This window comes from Vicugna pacos, chromosome 1 (genome assembly GCF_048564905.1).
Source record: "Vicugna pacos chromosome 1, VicPac4, whole genome shotgun sequence".
In the NCBI taxonomy this organism is placed as follows: Eukaryota; Metazoa; Chordata; class Mammalia; order Artiodactyla; family Camelidae; genus Vicugna; species Vicugna pacos.
In genome coordinates, this window is record NC_132987.1 from 64,228,237 (window position 1) to 64,253,772 (window position 25,536).

The following is a 25,536-nucleotide window of genomic DNA, read 5'->3' on the forward strand; positions in this document are numbered from 1 at the left end:
GACACGACTCCCCCTGCCCTCCCCTTTTTCCAAATAGAGTGTAAGTTCTGGAAGACGGGGGCCTTTGCTCAATTCTTTTATTTGGCAAACGTAAGTGTCATAGCAGTTTGCACATGGGACTATAAAGCACTTAGCAGGTAGTTGTTTCTTACTTCTGTCTGCCCTGTGCCTCTAGAGGAGAACGTATTTATTCCCATTAGAGTAGCTCAAGTGCTTGGCTCAAAATAAGTATACAGCAGATGAGGAAGAGAGGGAAGAGAGAAGAGGAAGATAAATTGATTAGTATCAAGGTTATCTAGGAGGATAATCTTGCCAGTCAATCTGAAAATCTAAGCGTATTTGGTATTTACAAATAAATCCCTTAAAGTAGTGGAAGTTCCCATTATGTGTAGAAGGCAATATTTTAAGGGTAATAATTGATTCTGATTTCATTTCTATTGTTTCTGTGTTCTTTATGTATGTCTGTATTTTCTCTGAAGACACTATGATGACCAGCCAGTGTGAAGGAACCCATGCTTTTGACAGTTCTCATTTCAAATAAATGCATAAAATCTTGATGTAGAAAAGCCAAATATTAAAACATTTTTGTTCTTATTTGCAAAATAAGCTAATCAGAATAGTTCAATCCCTAACACTTGTCAACTTTAAAAAATAAAATGGCCAGTTATTTTACCAGCAAAATGAATTTTATTTGGGAATGGCAGAGGAATTGCATTTGGGACATGCAAACTAGGGTAAACATAGACAAGCCTGGAAAACAAAGGAGAGGAATGTTACTTGATAGAGAAACAGGGGAAGTTTGGAGGGACGGCTTAGAAGGAAAGTCTATTGGAGTAAATGAAAAGTTCGAGGTAACAGTTTCTTATTGGCTGAGTCTTGGTCACTTTTCATTGGAAGCATTGGTGGGCAAGGAGAAAATCTTCCCTCCTCATGTTGGGGTAGTAAAATAAGCCTCTATCCTTCCCAGGAATGTAAAATAAACAACATAGGGTGGTATGTGCTGGTGTGTACCCTCGAGCTCCTGCTTCAAGGCTTTCTCACTCCAATTTAAATGAAGTTTTCATTTAATAGTTTTCACACAGTAGCTAATTGACAGTGTTCTATGAATCCGTTTCATTTGCCCTTGAGTGGCACACACACTCTTTCAGAGCCTGATCATGTTTGAATAGGCTAATCAAGATTCCTGGAGTCTACACTATGATGCATAAACATGCTGGATCCATCCCAAATGACCTGCCAATTTTCTAACAGAACTGCCAAATAAAGCACCAGAATGAAGTTAACAACTCACATTGAGGCTTATTTGGCATCTTTGCATAGAGAAATGGCCTAGAATACTTCTCCAGGCTCTAAATTTTTGCTTTCTTTCCAAAATGCTGAGCAAAATGTGTTGTAATAATAATGCAGTATTTTCACCTTGTCAAAGGCTTTCATATATTTGGAGAAAGAGCAAAAAAAAATACTCTTTTCTTTATAACAGAAGTTTTAATGAGAAAACAAAAGATCACCAGCAAGAATATCTTTAGTATAGTATATTTATAGGAATGCATAACTTGTGAGATGTACATTTTGAAGTTTCATCCATAACTTACAACATTTACTGTAGTAATAATAACAAGACAGCAGGTCATCACTTTACAACATTACACGAGTGATTTTGACTTACAAATAAAATATTTACAACCTACCTTTACAAAACGACATTGTGTGCATACAAAATGAACAACTGCAGAAAAATTTAAAAAGAATGAGACAACCAAAAACCCAGAAGATACACTTAAGGCAGACCAGCAAGACACTGAAATAATTAAGGCTGTGGAATTCTTCTGCACCTTTAAAATATAGAGCTATTTATCAATACTGTGGAGTGATTTTAAATCAATTGTTATAAGCCTGATGGAAGTATGTACTTATATGTATATGTGTAATGGTCCCTATGGGGAAACCTGTCCACTTTTGGATAAGGCCCTTTATCTGAATGGCCAGAGAAACCCATCCCTAACTCTCAAAATACTTGGTGGGGAGGAGTCACTCAAAACCAAGAGGTGCCAATGAAGTTTTCAAACCAACCGTTAATAGTTCAAACATAAAGATTCTCCTGACTCCAGATAGACAGAGTAACCTTAATGATGGTCCCATTATGTTTCAAGCTTTGTTCATTTAGCTTTGCAGATGTCAATAGATAGCAAATAATTCCCAAATGAGTAGACTCTAACTCTGCCCATCAGCCCTAATGGTTTTGAATGGCCTTAAATGGTTTTCTAATAGAAAAATTGACCCTCTGGGCTGTCTTCAAATGGATAGATTTCTGCATATGAGCAATAACATATACATACATATTATACACTATATACATGTACAGACGTACATATATCCATATTTTCCAACAGTTTGCACTTTGATCACTGCTGTTCTCTGACTAGGATCTCATTCTGAAGAATATGTTTAGCTTTTTCACAGTATTCATATTTGTCCTAACTACTCATTTTACTCACCTTCCCCATAGAGTAGGCTGAAGTTTGGCAGAAACAGAAGTAAAAGCACCAGGGTCAAAAAATCAAACACAGAGATGACAGATATGGCTTAAGTTAGTAAGAGAAGATGTATGTTCTATTAACGTCAAATTCATAACCACAGTCTTTGAGATCCCAGCAACAGTCCCCATAAATACTCCAGGATGTGGATTCATTTTCTGATAGAAGTCAGGCACTGATGGAACTCTTATACTACGTATTCCTGGGCTAGCAAATTTGCTTGCTTAAGTTAAGCCTCAGGATTGGTGCTCTGAGAACTGTTCTTTGCACTCTTTTCTACCACCTTCCCTTTTCTCAGCTATCCTCACCATCCAAAATAACAGTTGTCTGAATAAACAATTAATCTCGATCATTTGAATCTGACCACATTTTAGAATCTCCCAGCAAACAGGATGACAGGAAACACAATAGCCTATGAGTATTCATTTCAGGCTTTCCAGAAATGTCCCTTAAAGATGAAAATTTGTCTTAGAATAATTGCTTTTCCCTTTCCTCTATAACTTCTACATATATTGAAAACGAGGAAGAAATGCCTTTCATGGAAATTCTTTCTGTGTTCAACTGATTTGGTATAGATTTCTCACTTGAATAATATTCTCTGTGAAAAATATCTAATGCTATGGACAAATTTCAGCCCTTTTGACCCTCTAGAATTAATGAGACAACTAAAAGTCTTATAGTTTTTAGAAAACAGATATTAACATGGTAGCTCCTCTTTTCTTAGTGGAGTATGTGTAAACCTTATCTTTCCTAACCCTGCCCTGGGTTTAATCATTCATTTCCAAATGATCCCTAGATTTTAAATAGTTAAGAAAAACTGTAATGTAAATAAATCCAGTAAAAGCTCACATACTATGTTTGCCTAACCCAGACTCCACAGACATGCCACCCAGGAGAGAAAGAAATAAGGCCTGCATTCCCCAAAGGAAGTGGTGAGTTCCACTTTTGCCCTACTATCAAATTCCTCCTCTATCAAATTCCTCCTCTATCAAATTCATGGGACAAAGTTTTGGTGAATACTCGGAAATAACCACCATCCAGTTTATAACATATTTGCTCCCTGATATTCTCACAAATCTAAATTTCCATGCTCTTCCACATAGGCAAGAAAAAAGAATGACTGACTCACGGGCACTAAATCATGGAGAATATGGGGAAGCAAATATGCTGCTCCTGAAACACTTAATTATCAAAAAAAAAAATAAAGATCTAAAGTTTTCCCTCCAAAACCCAATAGTCCAATTCATTTCTACACCTGTGCATTCCATTTGCCTCTTATAATTGATGCTTGTGAGACTCTGAAGACATGAGTTGTGATATCAGAAAATATTTTATTCTCACGTCTGCCCTCCCATAAGGAAAGTGGCTGTTTGGGTTCTTCTCTGTTAGTTTTTCCAGAGGCCAGCACTTGAGAAGAGAGCCATGGTTGCTTTGGAGGGCATCTCGCTCTTTGCTTCTGCCGTAAGACATACCGTAGAAAACAGTTTACTGACAAAGACCTCATCACCCCTCCTAACCTTTTTCTGTAGACAAGCTTTTAAGTGATCAAAATTACAGCCTAAGACCAAATAACATTCAGACAAAGAGCACCTAGTACTTCCAATGAAAATCAATTTACAGAATTTAATCTCATGAGTTTGCCAATGGTATCTAAAGATGTGAATATTGAAATCCTGGAATGTTCCAAGTTACTATTGACAAAATCCTTAGCACTGGCAGTGTATAGCACTTAAAAAAAATTTAAAGTATTTTCTAGACATCCCAACTAAGGTATTTTCCCAACATTCCTATGAGATTAATTCCTCTCTCCTTCCCCCCAACTCCCATTTTAACAATGGGCACATTTGGGGCAGAAAAAAACAAAGACTTTCTGTAAGAAAGGACGAATCAGGAATAGCTGAGGTTGAAACTCAAGAATTCCTGGGCTCACCCTATGTTCAGATGGTTTCATTTAAAGGATATTTTAAAATAAAGGAAAAATGCTGTAATATCAGTCAGTCTAAATACAATGAACTTCTTTATCTCCCATCTTCCCCTCTGAAAGGCACTACTGTTTATAAAGACTTTGTGAACCACAAAGCAGTGAAGCCAGCTTCTCCTCTGCTTCCTCTACTCCCCCAAGAGTGTTTATGGCTGTGAGAGACCTGAAGGGCACCTCCAACATTACAATTTTTTTTTTCAAAATTTTCTCACATTCAGCTGTAAGTGGATATAAATCTATTTAATTGGAAACAAAGGTAAAAGATGCCATAAATTATTATACCTTTAAAAAATTATTGTGGGTTGTCCCTGATCTTTTTCTTCTTTCTGCATCCCGCAAAACAAAACAAAACAAAAAACCCCAAATCAGATGCAACGAATATAAGCCAAGCAAGAAGCTTGCAACTTTAATCAACATTTATTTTTCCCATTTTAACTAGAAATTCACTCTTACTAATTCCTTGTTACATTTGGATTTCAAGAACTACGATAATTAGGTAGAAGTGGACTATTTTCTTGCCTCTCCCCTCTTCTCTACCACAAAGTCATAAATACCTCTGCCAAAATAGATACAAGAAAGTGGTTCCTAACCCTTCAGCCCTCTCCACAGTTGACCACAGAGCAACCTAAAGTATGTTTTCCTCATCTTCTGGGATTCCTTGTGATTTCCAACTTGCTATGGAGAATTTTCGAACCAGGAACACTATCCTATCCCTGCTGGGAGGGACCAGGAGCTTTGCAGACAGGGAGCCACCCTACTAGTTTTCTTCAGTTATCAAGCTACATAAAATATACACCCTTTCTCTTGGGGCCTCTATTAAATTCATTCTACTCTAATGATTGTATGTTGGCGCCAGTGAACAAAATCCTACTACTTTTGATCCCTTTGTCCCTCCTCTCCTGTCTCCGCACTTCCCCAGCATGTGTACTTGGGGAGGAGAATTCCACACAGCCTCCCATCTGGACCATTCCCACTCTGATGTAAAAGCTGTTATAAAAGCTTTGGCTCTAACATTCTCCTAACTGCCCTCCCCACAGCATGATTTCGTCAGTGCTCTCCTGTGCAGTCTGTACACCACTGTCCTTCTCCAGCAGAAACTCAGCTTGTCTCCTCCAGGGTCATAAAAACTCACAGTGACTCAGCGGGAGCCCTTTAGTCGTCGTCCACAGTGGACAGAGCAGATCTTGCCAAGCCATCCTGCATGGATACTTGGAATCCTCAGTGCCTGTGATCTATCCTATGATGAGCTCCAGGGACCAGCCTTTATTCTTTTATGTTCTATCTTATCATGAAGACATGTTTACTAAAAGACTTTTCAGTAAATAATTTTAAATTTCAAAATACTGTATCACATAGTATTTGTATGTACATGAAGACTGTGAAGGTTAGTCAAGAGAAAGGTCTGAGGAAGGGAGCGTTGGTGACCCAGGACCATTCGAAAGCGAGGAAACAAATACAGTCGGAGTCAGTTTCCACGTATTTGGTTAATCCTGAAAATACATAAGTGCTATCTAGTCTTATTGCTTGTACTTTCTACTATTTTTATTAATCTATAATCTTGGATGGGATGAGGTGGAGGGTAGATGAGGAAGTTGACTTTGAAACCAATGGAAAAGAATGATGAATATTTTTAGTTCTACATTTCCACTGCGGGAGTGTTTTTAAGGTTCAGGCTTCGTTTCCATCATTCTTTCTCATTTAGATAGGTTTGTAGTTCTATTTATCCTTCGTAAACTCTCTCCTTGCACTTCTGTGCTGCGTGATTTTAATTTTCTCAGTCCTAGTATAGGAGAGAGGCAATGCCGTTAAACCTGATTGGGACGAACACTTGAGTTATATTTTTTAAATATCATTTGCATAACAACAATTTTTAAAACACATCCTAGGAAACAAATGGTGGATCATGTACAAACACAAAAACAAAAACTCCTTCCCAGAAAGCAAAAAGAAAGAAACCATGGAATGCCCAGGTGTAAATTTTTTTTTCCACCAGTGGAAAAAATGGGCAATTCATAATCATCTTGTACGGAGACTATACACCGGAAAGCAGCGTTGGCCTCAAAGTGCAAGTAGTCCTTTTAGTCCAGGGAAACACTGGCGGCTGAACGGTGATAGGATTTGCGATTGCAATTAAAATGCAATGCTCTGATAGGGTGATGTATCAGATATTATTCCATGGCTTCAAAAAGGACTTGGGACCAGGCCTTTAGAAGACCTATATGGCTGCCTCCTTTTGGTAAGCACCCCTTTGCTTCCACAAAGGGTTAGAAATAAAGCAGGCCAGCTTTCTGAGGACTGCGCTGTGCAGCTGCAGAAGACATCAGAAAGTGTGTTTTTTTACGTTGTTCACAGGCATTGTAGGAAAGGTTTCTATTTGCACTTTTGTATGAACCTGTTTTATTCATTATCTATTTCAAACCAAGTGTAGACATAAAAATAGCCCCACAACTCTTACTGTATTTGGACTCATTTCTTAGCAGGCTTTCCTGCCAGATGAACTCTGAGCTGCCAGTGAATCTGGGGGTAGCATTTCATAAATAGAACCTATGTGAGTCAAATACCTGTGACTGAGAGAAAAATCTTCTCGTTCACAGATTGCAAAAGGGTAACATTGCTTTCTCTTAATGCACAGGTTCTAGTAAAAGAGTTCTATACAAGATTTAAAAAATGCTCTAAAAAACCTGTCATCTAATTGTGCTTCGTCAAAACAATATAATGCTTCGGTAAATAAGTTACTGTCTTAACTGGAGCACTCAAAGTTACTTATGATTGATTTCATATATATCTCTATATTATAAAACTCTGAAAACGGAATGGAATATATTTTACCGTATGTGTATATGTATCCTATTAAGAAACTATATCTAAGTAATCTACACCAGAATAACTGACATACATGACATCTCTGTTAAATAGAACTTTTTCTTAAAATTTCAGCAAAGGCAGAAATCTCTTATACTCACGACAGTCAGTTTAAGCTTTGCCCAGTTGACCTCTCATTTTGGAACTCACAATTAGAATTTCATAACAGCTACTGTTCCTGTTACCTTTGCCTCGCTTTTGAATACTGTCTGTGACTCAGCATCTGTATCCCGTCTGAATGACCTTCTGGAAAGTCCCTAGATTTGGGGCGATCTTAGTGCCTCTCAGACCCTGAATAACCACTGACAAGGTATAAGAGGTACATCTCTCAATCCAGAGAACCATGTAGAGTGAAACAATGAACAGAATTATTTACAGACACATTCAGTCTTGCTTTGGCTCACACTGCACTTCCATGTGAAACCTCGGGGGCTGCGAGATGGCTACGTCCCTTGGTTCACCCGGTTGACAATGTAGCTCTTGACGTTGGGAACAGGCCGCACATCGTTCTGATGCTTGCGGCGCTCTATGAAGCACGCCAGGCGGGAGGTGTCCAGGGGGATCTTGGAGTAGCTGCCGTTGTGGGGCTGCAGCCACGGATGCTGCAGGCAGGTGGCTGCTGTGGGCCGCCTGCGAAAGTCTTCCTGTAAGATCACATTGATGAAATCTCTGGCGGCATTGCTCACGCCGCAGAAGTATTCATGGGGGAAGCTGAAGTCCACCCTGCATACATTGATACATGTCTCCTCCTTGCTCTCATCCAAGAAGGGGGAGACCCCGCTCAGCATGACATATGTCAAGACTCCGATGCTCCAGATGTCGGTGCCCAGGGACACAGGGATGCCTTGGATCACTTCCGGGGCAGCAAACTCAGGGTTCCCCAGAAGGTGGTGGATGTGGAAGTGACCTGAGATCTGGACAGCATCCTCCAAGTCAATGAGCTTCACTCGAGGCACTGGAATCCGTAGGTCAATGAGCAGGTTTTCAGGCTGTGGAGATCCAAGGAGGTGGGGAGAAGAGAAGGCAAGTTCAGCTCTCTGTTCTAACTACCAGGAGGACTTCATCCATTCAAACATGGTTCTGCTATTCTTTGATCAAGCCTGTCGTGTATGGGACGTTTCCTATGCAGAGTGCCCAGGAGGCTTCAAACTGAACTAAACTCTGAGTTTGGATGGGACTTCAGAAAAGTTGGACATTGAAAATCACATCTTCTTAACTAGCCCTTACTTCTGCACTGAATTAAGAAAAGGTAAATTCTTTATTTTGGAAAACAGGAGTTTCTTTTTTGAGCACCATGAAAAGGAAGGTGACATTTATTGGATTCCTTCTATAGAGTCAAAGTGGCTAAAGCTTCCCTACCTTCTCTTACCCCAGAGGTCATGTGACTCTGGTGTATTCTTATTCATTCACAAATAACACACAAATTGTGTGACAACCCAATATTCACAGAGATTTTAATGTCAGTAAATAAAATAAAATGAGAATTTACATCCCTCAAGGGTAATGACCGGCAGGTTGGACTTAACCATTCCCCTGCTAGGGTTGCTATTTCTTATTACCTTTATGTCCAAATGTGCAACCCTGCAGTTGTGAAGGTACTGTAGGGCTTCCATGATGTCTCGGATGTAGAAAGCTACTTTTTCTTCCATCAGCTCATCATGATTCATAAGGTAGTCTAAGAGCCGGCCGTCATCCATTCTGAAAAACGGGAGGAAAAGGCAAAGGAAATATGCTTGCAAAGAAACAGAAAAATAGTACACATACAAATCTGTAAGATGTCTAAGATTTCTCGCACTCTCTCGTATAAATGAAGATCCACATTGCAACACATGCATATTTTAGTTAAAGCCCACAGTTAGCACAATGTTCAGAACTTATATTAAGAAAATAAATGAATGTGTGCTTCAGGGAAGAAATCTGTATAAATTTAAGACACGTTCTGTATTGTGAACTTCTGAAATTGTTTTCAAGGAAAAAGGTCTGACACTCCTTTAAGACAGGTTAGATTGCATAACAGAGAAAGGAGGGAGAGAGCTAGTGCACTCTTGCAATCGTCTGAATAACTGGAATCTGGAGACTGCAAGGCATCCCGCGTATGTTTTGCAAATTGCTTTTACTTGTCAATGTTTAGTTAGGGAAAAACAGAAAGTAGGCAAAGTTTGACCTTGGCATTCCTGACCCCTTTTTGAATCCTTTCCCTCCTGGGCAACTTTTCAGCCTTAAAACTGTGACGGAGAAGCTGGTACCAGGAGCCAGCCAGACCTAGATTTGAATCCTGGTTCTGCCACTTACAGGCAGGGGGCTTGGGGCAAGTCATTTAAGCTCTCTGTGTTTTGGTTTCTTCATCTTTTAAGTAGGAGTAGTAACAACAACAACAATGTCTATTTCATTATGAGGATTGTGCAAGGATCAAGTGAGACAGTGAGGCATTTAAGCATAATTGGTAGCAACAGTATGTGCTCAATAAATGGCAACTATGTTCAGGGGCTCTGTGCCCTCTTGAGCGGGGAGTGACCAGTTGTCAGGCAGCTGTTCTCTAACATGCACTGGGCTGATAGAGGCCGATTCCCAGGAGAGGCCCAGGCAGAGGAACTTGAGCCAGAAACTACTTTTGAGCACAGCTGACAACCCCCTGCCAAGTTTCCATTCTCTTCCCTCGCTTGTTCCTTCCCACTGGTCTCACCTCCTGCTTTCCTTGACAGAAGCACAGGCTAGGACCAAGGGAAGCCTTCTTTGCCTTCCTCTGACCCTGCCAGGCTGGGGTGGGAGTGGTGAGCATGGAGGAGAGTAGGACTGGGCTTGTTAGATGCATCTCTCTGACCTTCTTGGAGTGATTTAGAGAGAAGTTAAGTATGGAACTGCTTGGAGACCAGAAAGTCTCAGCCACCGAGTTCACCCTTAGAGCTCTTGGGTAATGCAGACACCCAAGCCCCACCTGAGACTAAGGGATCAGAACCTCAGTTGCCTGATGGAGAAAAGCTCTACCAGCCATTGGATGGCCACCAAAGGGGTACCCACAGTCATGGCACAACCAAGAGTTAGCCCAGGGGCTAGCTCCAGCACTGCCTCTTCTCTAGTCCCCCCTGAACCTCAAATCAGGCCAGGTTCCTCTCTATGTTCTCACCACAAGCCTTTCCAAAATATGCATTTACCATGCTATGTTGGAATCACTCATTTATCTATAGACTTCCTCATTAGACTTATAACTCCTCAAGGTCAAGAACTAGCACTTCTCATCTTTGTTCCTGCTACCCAGGCCCAGGTCTACACAGTGAGTGCTCAGTAAGTGTTTGATAAACTAGTTCAGTGCAATATTCATCTAATTTAATCCCTGCAACATCTCTGAGAAGTGGAAATACTTCTTCAGACTTCCCAGATGAGGCCCAGGAAAATAAATCCATTGCCCCAAATCACAGAGCTGGGATTAGAACCCAGGTTCTCCATGCCAAGAACAGCTTCTCTCCAATATTCTGTGGTGGCCTGGTAATCAACACCTTCCCTTGGGATGGTAATTGGCAAGTCTGAAGGGGCAGAGGTTCTGGGTCTGCTGTACCACTTTGGCACACAGGTGACAATACCTTTTCCTGGGGCTCAAGTACAACACATTGTCACTTGTACACAAGGATAGTTCCCTGCTGACAGAATGTGCCTTGTGAGTTAGAAAGCTCTCAACAAACAGGTTAGGCTCTGAAAGGCTGTTTGTAAGTGTATTTATGAAGTCCAAAATGACAATCTTACCAGCTACTACACAGCTATAGAAAGTCAAGTATCACAAAAGGATTACAAATACTAACAGTGATGGTTTTGTTTCCTCTTGTTTCTTTTCAATTAATTAAAAAATGTGGTGTAAGATGTCTGCATTTTGGCTTTTTTTCATCATAAATAAATTCATGGTAAGTTACTGCTTCAAAGCCCCTCCCACTTAGATTAATAAACACCCAAAAGCAAGATGAAAATGAGAGTTGAAAAGCAGTAAATAGAGGGCTTCTCTATTGAACGTAGGTTCACGTGGAGCCATATACAGCACTGATCTTTGGCGTAAATGTCATTTCCATGAGGGCTCAGTACTCCTGAAAAGACTGTTCTCTTTAGCCTCTGTAAGATTTATCTTCCCGTTTTGATTTTATTGCTCTGTGCTGGGGCCCAGTATGTGGCCCCAAGTATACAGTTGGCTGAGTTCTTAGAAATTCTGGAATGAGAGATAAGATTCTATCCTTAAAGGAATTTCTTGGGTGGTAGATTGGGGATGTTGGGCAGCAGATGGATGCACAAGCTCTTCTCTTTCATTTCAACCACCCCTGTCAATAAGCTTTTCCTAAATCCCTGCCCAGCCCAAGAGCCCACAAGAGAAAGAAAATGAAAAATGAAGTGAGAGAGATACGGGTTCAAGTCCCAGCTTCTCCATTTCCTAGTTCTAAGGAACTAGTTCTAATGACCTTCCTTCTCCTTAATTATCTAATGTATAAAACGGGAATAACATTTTTATACAATGGAGGGGAGAGTGCCTGTTACATGCAACACTTTGTAAACGAGAAGACACTGTATAAAATGTAACTGCCTTTCCATTAATTGTGGGCAATAAATAACCCAAGCAGCTGGGGACCACTTTGAAGCGATGACACCTGTACTTACAGTTCTAAAATCAGGATGTAGGAAGTGGGGGACTCGTAGGTGTCATGGAGAGTGATGTACTGGGGGTGCTGCAGGTGCTGAAGTAGGGCGGCCTCATGGGCAGCCTGCTCTTTTTTCTTCATTTTTTTGCTAACAAATTTCACAGCGACATCTTTGCGAGTAGCTTTGTGAATGCACTTCTTTACTATGGAGAAACGGCCTCTGGAAAACAAAAGGGAAAAAGTGTTCCGCTAAGATTCCTCAATCAACTCGGTATCATTTTATTCAAGGATGTGTAAAGTTTTATTTGAAGCAGTCAGACAGTGACATTTCATTAGGAATCCTGTTTTCCTGTATTTTTAATTATATTATCATTTACAAAAACCTTGTTTCCGTCCTTAGCATTGTAGGGTTCTTTGAGATGCGAAAAACTAAATAACATTTTTAGTCAATATATTTCTCTGTCATTTTGAACATTAAGCACAGGTTCAGTTTTCTTTTCTAAGAGTATATTTCTATATTTCTGTAAAATACAACAGTAACAATATTAAAGTAGGAGGAATTCTGCTCTATAATTTCAAAACATTTTTAAAGAGGTAGTATTTTTCATTTTATTTTGTATTTATGATCCTTTTATTATGGAAAATTTCCAGTACACACAGAAGTAGAGAATAGTGTAACAGATCTATACACCCAGTAGCCAGCTTCAATAACTATCAACATTTTGCCAGCCTTCATCTATCCTCTTCCTACGTCCTGCCTTTTTTTTCTGGGGTGTTTTAAGTGTATCTTATTTCTCGCATAAATTCTTAGTTTGCATCTCTAGCTGACAAGGACATTTAAAAATATATAACCACTGTGTCATTTTCACATTTAGCAAAATTAGTTATGCCTGAAGTAGAATGGTTCCTAGACTCACCTGCAGGCCTTTGGAAGGTGGTAAGAGAGTGAAATGGAAGGAAGAAGTTGAGAGATGGAAGCTCGAAGAGGTGGCACAGCAGCACCATCCAAGACCTGTCCCAGAGGTGCCCGCACCCAGGGTCTGAAGGGCAGGCCACCCTTCTAGCAGAAATGGATGCATCAGACACCACGGCCACCACTAAGGTTGTCCAACTGACTCCTTGGCCTGGCTCTGTGTTCATCAAGCAACTTCTGATAATGATAATTTTTTTTTCTGCTACAGATTTTCCCCAAAGAAGAGAATGCCCTAATCAATGAAGCAAATATTTGACAAATATTAATTGAAAGCCTATTATATGCCAGACATCATTCTTGGCATAGCAAACAAGTATTTGGTCAAATGGGGGATTCTATTTTATATCATTAATTAATAAATTGCAATTCTGGGTTTTGGACAGCACTCTCTCTTGTTTGTTTATTATAGGTGACTCCTTCCAGAGGACTTTGGATACAGGGAAACAACTGATGGCTGAGGAGAGGGCACCTGAATTAGTGGCTATGTCAAAGTACTGCTACCTTAATTTTTAAAAAACATTTTGCGTTATCAAAGTTATACATCCCCATGGTTTAAAAAGTCAATTAGCGTTAATAAGCTTTGTTATTAAAAGCAACAGTATCTCATCCTTCACTAGTCCCCACTTTAACCTCCCCTTGAAGTAGTTTAATATAACAGTTTAATATATTTTGCTGATTATTTAGGTATTTATTTCTATGACACTAAATACAGTATGTTTTGTCTGGGTACGTCTTGATTTTTCAGTTTTAATTATTATCTCTTGACATCTCGTTATGGAAGATGAGATTTTAGTCTCTTTCCTTCCTTTGTCCCCACCACATAAGCACTTTTCTCATCCTCTGTCCTCCCAAAGGAACTGTTTTGTGATCAGTATTCATTGTTCCCATTACTGCAGCTATGTCAGTGCTGCTCACAGCTGAACCTCTAGTAAATTATGACGATTTTTCCCTTTTTCGATAAAATGCATTCTTCAATCATTTCTAGCAAAAAGTGCACGGGAAGTAAGTCATTTGAGATTTGCATATCTAAAATGTTCTTTTATACATTTATACTTGATTGTATGTTTGGCTACACATAATTCTGGTAAAAACTTTTGAAGGAATTATTCTATTGCTTTCTAACTTCTAGGATGATTGATGATGTTAACTGTTAATGTCCAAAGCATTATGAATCCTTTGCATAGGACCCATATAAAAATATTTAGCTCTCTCCTCACCGAGATTTCCTGCATATTCTTTAGCTCAAATGGACCCTTTTTGTAGTTCCTCTGACCAGAAAGATGGAATTCCATCAGAGTTTTAGCCTTTTGCATCACCATACACTTCTTCATGAATGCCCTTGGTAAAGCAGTAAGAGAAAAAAGAAGGGAAGAATAGCAATCTCCCTGCTCTCTTCCTGTCTTTTGGCATAAGGATGGGTTTCTCTTGGAGATTTTGCTCTTTGTGCATGCTGCATAGTTCCTCGATTTTGGCCCTCCTTTGGTCAAAGCCAGGAGATCAAGGAGAAAAAAGAAAAACCCGAAAACGTCAAAAAACCCAGAAAATTCACTGCCACTGTCTTTGTATTTTGCAGGTGTTAACTTCCCTCCCCAATCTCCCTGTTACTTACTTTTCAGAATCCGCGGGTAGTTAATATTCGTATTTTGCCCAAGGATTCTAGTTCTGATCAGTGAGAGGGAAAGGCTACAATGGGCTTATTCCTTCTTGGCCAGCATCAAAAGTTGTCTCCTTTTAAAAGCTGGGGACTACAAAGCTGTTTGGAAGTTCTGAGTGTGTGGGTGGAGCCTGTCAAGTTGACCTTCACTACAGGGTGATGGGAAGGGACTATTTAGTTGGGGGAAGATCCAAAGTCAGTATCTTTAAATCTTTCCTCTTGAGCTGGTCAGGTTCGCCAGAGAAAGACTCTCCTACTTTTCTGCCTAGAAGGTGAAGCCTTGGATGTCCACCTCTGGAGGCCTGGTGGGTAAGAGAGCAGTGGTCCTCAGCATCTAGCATTCATATATCCTCATTAATATCCTGTTGGGAGTGAGTTCCACTTGCTCGCAGCTGTGCTTGTGTGCCTGAGAACAGAGGCATCTGCCTTACCCTTCCCGGAGGATGGTTTTCCTGGACTTGGAAGGACAATCATATAACCACCCGAAGCTGGGGTGGAGATCTGGAGCCACAGCTTCTTCTCAAACAAGGTTCAGACAGTCTTTCTAATTTTAGCATCTTCCTAGGACACATTTCCAGAGGTACTGGATACTGCCAGGACCCGAGCCTTCAGGGAATTTTCTGCTGCAAAAGTTATACTGGCTTTGCAGATACTAACTAATATACATAAAATAGATAAACAACACGTTCATACTGTACAGCACAGGGAACTATATTCAATATCTTGTAATATCCTATGGTGAAAAAGAATATAACAAATACATGTATGTTCCTATATCCCTGAAGTATTGTGCTGCACACTAGACATTGACACTACATTGTAAACTGACTATACTTCAATTAAAAAAAAAAGTGATACTGGCGCTCACCTTACCCCACCAACTGTCTTGGATTGAGTTTCTCGGGTCCCTCGGTCGTTCGTCACTTTCACCTATTTTTCTGCTTCTGATACCAATGTCCCCGTCTTTATGTGCCTGCTTCAAAATTTCCTTTACTGTAGATTCAGTGAAGTCTCAGAAGGGAATGAAAATGGATGCCTGCGTTCAACCTGTCACCCTTATCTGGAGGCCTGGTACCGCTACCTTTTCAGATCCTGTATAGGTAACTAGTCAGCATTCCCAAGGGATAACTTTTGGGCTTCTTTAAGATGGAAGGGGGCCTACATAGTTTACTTCTGGTTAAATATGCCACACTCATGTGCTCTTTGCTTCTATGGATGGGTTATAGGAGTCAACATATTTCTTTTCAGTTTTTATAGTACTTAATTCCTGGAGAGCTATTTTTAACGAGAGAGTCACACAGACCAAGCATTCTTGGTTTCGGTGTGGTGGGGAAAGCTGACTCACCTCTACGGCCCTGGCACAGATATCCTTCATGAATCTCATAAAGTATCTATACGTTTTATTTCCATTCTGCTAGCCATACAGCATTTTTAGAGGATCTTCTAAACATATGATGACTATACTTGGGAGAGAGGAAAAGTGTCAGGCTGTTGGAGATGAAATTAAAAAAAAATTGATTGCTTTGAACAGATCGGAAAATTGATCTCCCCTTGAGAAATATCAAAACATCCCTGTCTTTAAGGTAAAACATGCCTTCGCCTATGGCAATCAACAGCAAATCCAGGCCTCAGGGAGAATTAACTGGTATATCAAGGGGATGGAACCAACGTCATTTAGAACCAGATGGGGATTTGACTTGCTTATTATTGGGGTCATATATAGCTTCACAAACTTTAACATCATGGAGCAAACTAGATTTCAATTCCTAGAGCTTATTTTTAACAACAATTGCTATAACAAGAAACAACGTATGTTAGCAACACAAGCACAGGCTTGAAGTCTGGTAGCCCAGGGTTTGAATCCTGGTTCTACACCTACTAGTTGTGGGACCTGGAGAAAGTTACTTAACCTCCATGAGTCTCCTTTATGGGATGTCTACTCAAACACTACCTCAAGGTGTTGTAACGATTAGATTAAATAATTTTTGTATAATATCCGCATAGCATCTGCAACATGATAGTACTCAATACACATCACCATCACCACCACCACTTAAATTTCCACTGGCCTTTTTTTCTTTGTTTGGCTGCACAAAGAAGATAGGAAAGTAGAGCTAAAGTCAGCTTTTGATGAAAGGAGCTATAACAAAGGACAGCGAGTTACACTGTGACTCCTGCCTAAGAAATAGGAATAACAAGCATTTTGGCTCTCTCCACAACCTCTGTCACAGGCACTTAGGGAATTTTTATTTTTCACTGAGAGACGCCAATCACCGATGGAGAAGATGCTAATGGCCAGTAGCTAGTTGCTGTTTTTATTTATGCATTACAGGAGGCTGGGTGACCTGCAAGGTCCACCCATGTTCTCTCACGTAGACCACCCGGAGACCAGCACATCATGGGCACGAACCTTGTTTTGTTCCTTCTCAACAACTATTTTGTGAGACAGGTGATAGATTTTTTTTCTATATTCTGTGAAAAGTTACATTTTTGTCCTTCTTATTTTTGAGGACATAGTTTTCTAATAGAGAGAGAGGAAGTGGGGGGTTGGAATAGAAATCCCCATAAAACAATGTGATTGGCACATGGACATATATAGAGACCTGTACTCAACAGTTAGTGATTACACATTCTTCCCAGGAACACATGGAACTTTTTAGGAAAGTTGACCATGTTTTACTCATAAAGCAAATCCCAAAAGAAATCAAGGGATCAGTATTATAATGAACAAGTTCTTCAACCACAATGTAGTTAAGTTAGAGATAATTTTTAAAAAGCTCATATATTTGGAAATTTAAAAACATTTCTATTACAATTGGATCAAAAAAATCATACTTGAAGGAAAAATACTTAGAACTTAAGGATAATGAAAATGCCACATGTCAGAACTCAGGATGTAGCTAAAATTGTACTCTGAAGGAAAGATTGAGCCTTAAATTCTTATGTTAAAAGTAGAAAGGCTGAGAGTTGACAAATAGAGGCTTCAACTTAAAAAGTTAAAAAAAAGAGACATAGAAATACACAAAAATATTCTATTTTTTTCTTAATCTAGAGAGAATGCACTTAGTGAAAGAAACAAAAAATAAGAAAAGCAAGTCATTATTCTGATGGGATGTTCAGTGTTCATGAATGAAAACAGAAAACTGGGTTATTACCTTCCAATTTCATTCAGCTCAGTATAAGCAGAATCAAAATTTTCCTTCCAAGAAATGGTGGCGCCATCGGCAGCAGCATCTTTGGAAGAGAGAGGAGCCATTTACTTTATTGCGGAAGTCATGTAACAAAAAGGTTAACAGAAAAGCTCTGGCATCATCCCCAGAGCAATTCTTGTGACTAAATATGGAGTCTAACTCAGTGGGAAAATGCCACGGTTCTCTGAAATGTTATTTTAAAAAACAGTATCCAAGGGGAAACGGACATGATGGAGTCAGACTCCCTGTCCCATCTACATATACGAAGGGAAAAGTCCACGAGAGAGGTGACTCAGCAGGCTTACTGACCCTGGCTGATTAATGAGGGAAGGAAAGTGCCAGGCTGAGGAAAGGCAGGACACTTGTCTTATGCCACAGGTGGTTCCTTAATTCCAACGACATAGTCCTACAACAGGACAATTTATGTTCCACAACTGCTGCTTTAATCCCAAGGACATATCCCAGTATCTCTTTCTTTCTTCTCCTTCTCCCCCTGAAGTTTCAGTTTTAGGGCTGAGCTCCACGGGAGGAAAGAGCCCATAGTGGAAGACGACTGGCCCCACCGGAGGGAAGATCGCGATGGCAGAGTCTTCCGATCAGAGACCCCGTGGCCCTGGGGGGGAGGGGGTGTGGAGGGAGGCTGGAGATGTCTCCACCGGCTGCCAGGCTGATGGCTCCCCACTGGAGCGCTTTCTTTTCCTCTCTGAGCAATAAAAGCAGCTCTTTTTTTTTTTTTTTTTTTTTTACTTTGTCCCTCTGCCTCTATTGAGAATTCTTTGTCCGTTGGTGGACACGGACCCACACATCTGGGGGGAGGGGGGCTTACCCACATGTTTGGTGGGCTTTCCAACTGGGGGGTCCCTCTATCCATTAACATTCAGACAATCAGAAATGTAACTTCAGGATATTTTCAAATAGAACTTTAATAGAGAAGATTAAAAGGGAGGAAAAAAAGCACTTTGAAGGCCTAGAAAAGCCAGTGAGAAGCAGGGCTGCAGAGGCTGCAGCAGAGGAAAGGGGAAGAATTACAAGGCCAAGGAGAAAAGGAAAGCTATGCGCTCAAAACATTCTAAACACTGCTCTTTCCCACCGCTTTGTTCTCAGCATTAATGAGTTTATCCTGTATACTGAATGTTTAGCTTAATTCAGAATATACACCTGAGCAGAATCTTTGGCAGCAGTACCTTGTCTGATGTGTTAATTTCCAGGCAATGATTTATACACACACACACACACGTGTGCATGCGCGTGCGTGCACACACACACACTCGCACGCACACACTACCTATCTGTGCTGTCTGCTGGGAACCAAGGCTCACAAGAAGCACAACGTGAGCAGTCGTCATCCCGGGTGGGACTTAGGTCGTGGCTTGGGAGCTGAACAGTCAAGCTGTAGTACGTCTCTCCTGACCCCAGTCACCTCAGGCTGCCCAGAGCATAGCCGGGCTGAGGTTGGACATGGCTTATCCATACTGAATTCTGAGGAACTAGAGAAGCAGGGCCAAGGTTTCCCAGGGAGTCACAGGCCCATAGGAGCAGAGCAGAGCTGAGCTGGGCTGGCCGTGGAGAGGGGCCTGGGTGCATTTCTGGAGTTAACTGCAGGGGCGGGGCTGCAGCCTGAGGCCCTAGAGAGGCTTGCACAGCTCCTCTGGAGACTCCGGGCTCCCCTAAGCCGAGACAGGTTCATTGTCTTTTAAGTACAGTGACCCCCCTCTCCCTGCCCCCACGTACACTGTCTACTGCCCGGCCCCGCCCAAAACCTCAATACTTGGAGATTTCTTTAGGTTAACAATGTTTCCACTTACAAAATGTCCCTGGGACCAAGGTGGCTTGATGAGATAGTGAATAGGGGAGCAAAATGAGGACCACATTTGTAAAATACTCATGGGTAGCTAGTTAAATGGATATCTTAGTTAATTATTCAACACAGCTACATAAAAATGTGGTTAAAAAAAAAGACTTTCTGGGAGGGTTGGGGGTGGAGAAACTGTCAAATACTCATTTTGAGTCAAATCTTTCCACCAGGTTGCTTTCCTCTCCCCATTTTAAATTGCTGAGTGGGGCTGCCCATAATGCTATAAAATACATATAGGCCTGGTAGTGTTCCCAGGGAAGAGGAGGCTTGGTGTTCTTGTCTCAGAAGAGGGCTAGACAGCATCCATGTCACTCAAGGATGCTCAGGAACACAGGTGACACATAGGTGACCGGGAACCTGGCAGACCCAGGGGTGACGTGAGTGGCAGATAGAACTTTTGCTCCAAGACGCTTGAAATCATACTTTTTGGAAACCTTCCTTGTCACGCCTCTGAAATACTACTTGACAGAAGCCAACAAGCAAATCCAGGTCGCCTATAGCCCTGTGGCCTGACATGCCAGTGGGGGTCCGTGACAGTAGGTCAGGTGTCTTGTCTCCATCACCTGGGGTGCTGGGCACAGATGGGACTCACCGTATTCTGGAAGTCGCACGAACTCCGAGGGCTCACTGGGAAGGCTGATGCCCCAGGGGTTACTGGCACTGACTCTGAACTGATAAGGACTCCCAGGACTGAGGTCTTCGATGACAAGGTATGTGTCCAAGGTCGATGCTACCGACTGCTGCCAGGCCTGGGAACCTAGGGCGCAGATTTTCCAGGAGAGGGAAAGAAAAAGCCAGGGGGACATTGTTTCAAAGACCTTCAGCAAACAAAGAAAGGAAAATTGACATATCCCGTTCAAGGTACAGTTGTGGTCACTGCTTCGGGCCTTGAAAGCCTGTGGGTTTCCATTTCCTAAAAGACCGAATACATATGAAGCTGTGAAAGCAGCAGGCCTGTAGCATCTGCTCATTTTCGAATGTGCACCCGAGAGAGAAAAGACACAGAGCATGCAGAATGGACAGAAGAATATATGGCAAATGCATAATGAGGCCAAGAAAATACATTGTGAATGAATAACAAAATGGGAGGAAATATGCATTTGGAAATAGAAACAGAAGGGAAATGAACACTCACTGAGCACTGTGTACATGTAAAATACTGCGGAGGAGTCCTCCTGTAATTCTCTCACGTAACCTTCTCACTTAAATCCACAGAACTCCTAGGAGGTCGGGAGCATTGGTCTCACTTTACAGAAGAAGAAACTGAGGCTCAGAAAAGGTTAAATACTTTTTCCCAAGAGATCTCAGTTTATAAGATGAACTATGACTTGAATAAAGCCACGGCAAATATAGTCTCAGCTCCGCGTTGATAGCTTTGTGCTGAGTTGGGAGACACCGTGAACAGCTAAAGAAAGAGGCAAACATAAATAGCTTTTTAACTGCACAGGGCCTGTTTAACAGAAAAAAGAAGGGTTAGAATAAGAAGAGCAATGGAGAGTGGTGTGAAATATAGGCTTCCAGTTTGTGAGTGAAAAATTCCGCCAACCGTATCAGTAAACAAAGAATGCTGAAGCTGTCAAGTCATCAGCCGCTGCACCACCCCCCACAGTGAAGACAAGCCTGCAGCCTGGCCTCTGCAGCCTCAGGGGACTCAGAAGAAGAAAGGACAGGATACTGGCCCTCGACAGCTAGGTGCTTGTCAAAGGAATGAATTCAATGAGCCCAAATGTTTGCTCCTTCCCATACATAGAAAAGAGCTAAATTCTTTAACTTGAGATGCCTGGTTTTCTTTTAGCTAACAAGTAATCTTTTAAATTCCGACTACCTGGCCTTTGTTGCAAAAAACTCCTGTATATCCCGGCTTCTCCCCTACGTCTTCGGAGCAGTCCCTCAGAGGATCTGGGAGGCTGTCACCCCAGGCTTGAAGGGGTACGAGTCCTCAGAAATGTCCACTAAATAAAACATAACTCTCAACTTTTAGGCTGTGCGTTTATAGCAGTCGACAGGTTCCAGGTGAAAGCAGTTGCTTTCAGTTCAGTGTGAGTTACTATGCGGTTCAGAGATGTGTTATTAACAATTCCTGGTGGCTTCTCATTTTAACTCATTCTTCCTGTTAATAGGTTTCACGCTCCGCTATTTCTAACCGCTGAGGAGATGTATGCACTCAGCATGTAAATGTAACACATTTAAAAGTTGAATAATTTTAGATAGAGATCTCTGAATTTTGTCTGGGGGTCGGGGGTGGTGTAGAACTCTGCTTTTCCCACCCCAGTTACTACTCTAGGAGAAAGATCACAGGTTAGCAAATTAGAGACCGGGCTTCCCATGCCAGCTCTGCATCTTATGAATCCCAGCCTTACGTTTCTTAACTTTCTTTAAGCCTTAGCCTCCTCACCTATAATACAGACCTGATTGGGCTTGGAAGTAGAAAAGTGCATGTGAAGGTACTTTGAAACCTGCCCGGAGTCATTATCATTTTGGTATTTGAGATCAAAGCCGCCTGTCCTTTGGCACTGAGGCCTTTGTGCTGAGTTGGAAGGCACGAGAAGGAACAGCTGATCAAATAGTTTTATGACCCTGAAGGACCTCCTTACGAGGAAACGAAGCTAGACAAAGAAGGGCAGGGGAGATGGCCTACCTTCCTCTCTGTACTCCACGGTGTAACCAGAAATCGTGCAGTTTCCCGTGCTGGATGGGGGCAGCCAGCGGAGAATCACGGAGGTGCAGCTTCTCTCCTGGGCAATGGGGCGGTTAGGGGCTGCTGGAACACCTACCAGGACAGAAACTAGGGTCAAATGCTATTTCTGCAGAACTTGGCATCTTACACCAAGGCTGGAAGTTCCCTAGGGAATGTTACCTAACCCAGGTCTCAAATGTTTCCTATGACCTTCTCCACCCAGTGGCACACCTTTCTCTTGGCCCTTGGGAGACCTGGGAGATATGCCTTGCTGTCTGAAGTTCTTCCTCGGGCTAATTACTGCACACTGGCGAGACAGTTTGGTCAGAGGGCTATGCAGGAAGTGGGTGGTATGGTATGGGCAGCTCTTAGCAGATTCACGCTCTTCCCATTTGCTAGAACTTTGCTTTGGAACTTTTACCACAGACGTCTTCCTCCCGAGGTCTCAGGGAGTCCTTGTAACGTCCAGTTAAAATGACTAATGCAAGTTCATAGAGACAGAGTGTAGAATGGTGGTGGCGGGGGGTCGGGGAAAGGGAAGGAGGAATGGAGAATCGTTTAATGGGTACAGAGCTGCAGTTTTGCAAGACAAAAAGTTCTGGAGATTGGCTGCACAACCATGCAAATACACTTAACAGTACTGAACTAGACACTTGAAGCTGGTTAAGATGGTAAATTTTGTTATGTGTATTTTATCATAAATTAAAAATGAATATTAAAAACAGCATAAAAATATTCAACTAATAAAAGAGACTGTACCTTGCACTTTAACGGTAGCAGACGTTGATGCGGTGCCATGGTCATTGGCTGCTATGCAGGTATAAATCCCGCTGTCTTGGGGCATCAGATTGCAGATCTTCAGGGTGATTTCCCCAGAATCACTAGGGACACCAAAAGGATGCCCTTTAAAGTCCAGTCATGAGACAGCTGATAGTAAAGGATTGGTGCATGGAGTGCTGAGCTGAATCATTTGGCCCAAGGTCTAATCTCTGTTCTGCTCCCTTCTTACACACCTTGGGTGATCACACTACTTGTCTGTCTCCCCAGTGCCAATAGAGGAAGGAAATTCTTGCATGCCCATATCTCAAGCTGGTTGTAAATGAGGGACAGTAAAGGAGTAAGTGAGATAAGAATTAGAACATGAAATATGTAAAGTCCTATCCAAGTAGTACTGGTCCCCAATATTACCGGTAATAAGCCACCTAGCCACTTTGTCCGAAAATATCTTCAGTCTCACGATCAATACTGAATGGTATAAGAAAACTGAAAGACTGAAAAAATGAAAAGATTCAAGTACTTCACATTCTCCATGTGGGACACTCAAAATAATTAAGTGAATCAAGTAAAGGCAAATTTTTCTACTAAATAACTTTCCCAGTGATCCCAGCCTGGGGTCCAGGACATCACAAGGGAAGAACTGCTCTGAAAGGGTTAAATGCAGAAGTGACAGTCAGCCCACTTGCTCCCTACTGGTTGTGACATAACCTGGTGATCTTCCTCATCCTCACCAGGCACTGACACTCCCACCAAGCTCCCTGGGTCCACTGACATTTCAGCACCTGGCCAGGGAGTCTCTACTGGGAACACCATCTCACAGGCACATACATTAGGTTAAAGGATGAAGTGTCTTGATCCTAGGTGTTCCTTTCATAAATGTTTCTTAAATATCTAGGGCTTGTTACTGCTTGTCCACTGGAAGTGATACTGTGCAATAAAGCTCTCAATTAGTGGCAATAAATATTAACAGAATAATTAGAAGGCAGTCAGCCAAGTTTTGTTAAAGTCTTTGCATAGAAGCACGCTTGTGCCTGGATTCTGTGTGTTCTGTTGCACACTTTGGAGTCAGTCATTTTTTATTCTTCTAAGAAAATTGTTCTTAAGTTAACAGGGGAATTGAGCATACCACCATTTCACGAGATCCCGAGGGGTACAAATGGTTTGTGTTAGAATAGGCTCTGGGGCAGCTATTCTCTTGAGAGACTGAGTAACCAGAGTAGGAGCTGCATCCCAGACTCAGCCTCCAGGTACCGTGCTGAGATGCTGGGGTTGCTGACGTGGGGCCGTCGGCTTACCAGGAGGAGACGGTGTATGTAGCTGAGCTGTTGTCAGTGTCAAGGATGTTCTGATCTGGACCCTTCCAGGTGATGGTGGGCTTCGGGCGGCCACAGACTTTGCACTGCAGTGTCACTGTGTCCCCAAGCAAGCAGGTCACATCCACTAAGGGCACAAGGAATTCTGGGGCCACTGTGGTCAAATAGACATAAATTTGCATCATTCAGAACAAACTTAGAATAAAACTGTTATTTTATAACACAACCCTCCCATTTCCCACCTGTGTTGGGGAACAATTCACATAAACTTGAGCTTAACAGTGTAGTCATCTGTGTCCCGTGAAAAAGTATTTTTAAAGTAATAAATGTTTATTTTAGAAAAATTAGGAAATACAGATTTTAAAAGAGGGGGAAAGGCTCCATGATGCCATCGTGCAGCAGTTACCATGAAGAGTCTGGAATATATCCTTTCAGACTTCATAGAAAAAGTGGATCTTACAAAAAGTGGATCCCACTGTGCATAATGCAAGTTGTGGTCTTTTTCACCCTAACAGTTTATCATAAACACTTTTCTTGTCCATAAATACAGAAGTACATCATCGTTGTTTAAAGGCACTACCTCAGGGCTGGATTTGCCATAATTTATTTAGCCAATCTCTGTATTCTCAATTCTATCACTTTTTAACTCACCTTCTTGGATGAAATTTGGATTTAAGATCTGAAAAACACAAAGAAACAGAAAATTGCTTAAAGCCTAAACTACTACAAGAGAACAAGAGACATACCCTATTGAGTAAACAAAGCACAATTTGGGGAGAGAAGCCTGGAGCCCAGGCTCTGTCGTTTGAGATCGTATCACTATTGCAGTAACAAGGGCACCTGGTTTACTTTCTTGTCTGCTGACTATCCACGTTCAACTCTGGGCAGCCGAGGTCCCAGGCAGGTTTACTGTGTCTTTCTGGCCTCCATCACCTCACTTGCTCTTCCTCCCTACCACAGACACAAAAACCCATTCCCCACCATCCCCTCCCCGCCCCCTGCGCCCACCCCCCCAATATGCCCTCAAGAACCTTGAGGGCATTGATTCTTCCCAGCATCAGGAACTTTCAAAACAGAGGAACTGGCATCTATCAAACTGGAAAGGT

General features: G+C 41.7%; 1 protein-coding gene across 1 annotated transcript in view; it reads right to left on the reverse strand.

Moving 5' to 3' along the window:
- Positions 1–1,491: 1,491 nt before the first annotated feature.
- LOC140697099 (kalirin-like) overlaps positions 1,492–25,536 on the reverse strand; it is a 112,698-nt gene continuing 88,653 nt past the window's right edge. Inside the window, exons 19-27 of the mRNA XM_072963940.1 lie at positions 25,082–25,109; positions 24,413–24,584; positions 23,100–23,221; positions 22,302–22,433; positions 20,256–20,420; positions 17,773–17,851; positions 12,010–12,210; positions 8,937–9,075; positions 1,492–8,366 (exon numbers count right to left, since the gene is read on the reverse strand). Of these exons, the coding sequence (XP_072820041.1) occupies positions 7,821–8,366; positions 8,937–9,075; positions 12,010–12,210; positions 17,773–17,851; positions 20,256–20,420; positions 22,302–22,433; positions 23,100–23,221; positions 24,413–24,584; positions 25,082–25,109 (1,584 nt within the window). The 3' untranslated portion in view covers positions 1,492–7,820. The remainder of the gene's footprint in view (positions 8,367–8,936; positions 9,076–12,009; positions 12,211–17,772; positions 17,852–20,255; positions 20,421–22,301; positions 22,434–23,099; positions 23,222–24,412; positions 24,585–25,081; positions 25,110–25,536) is intronic.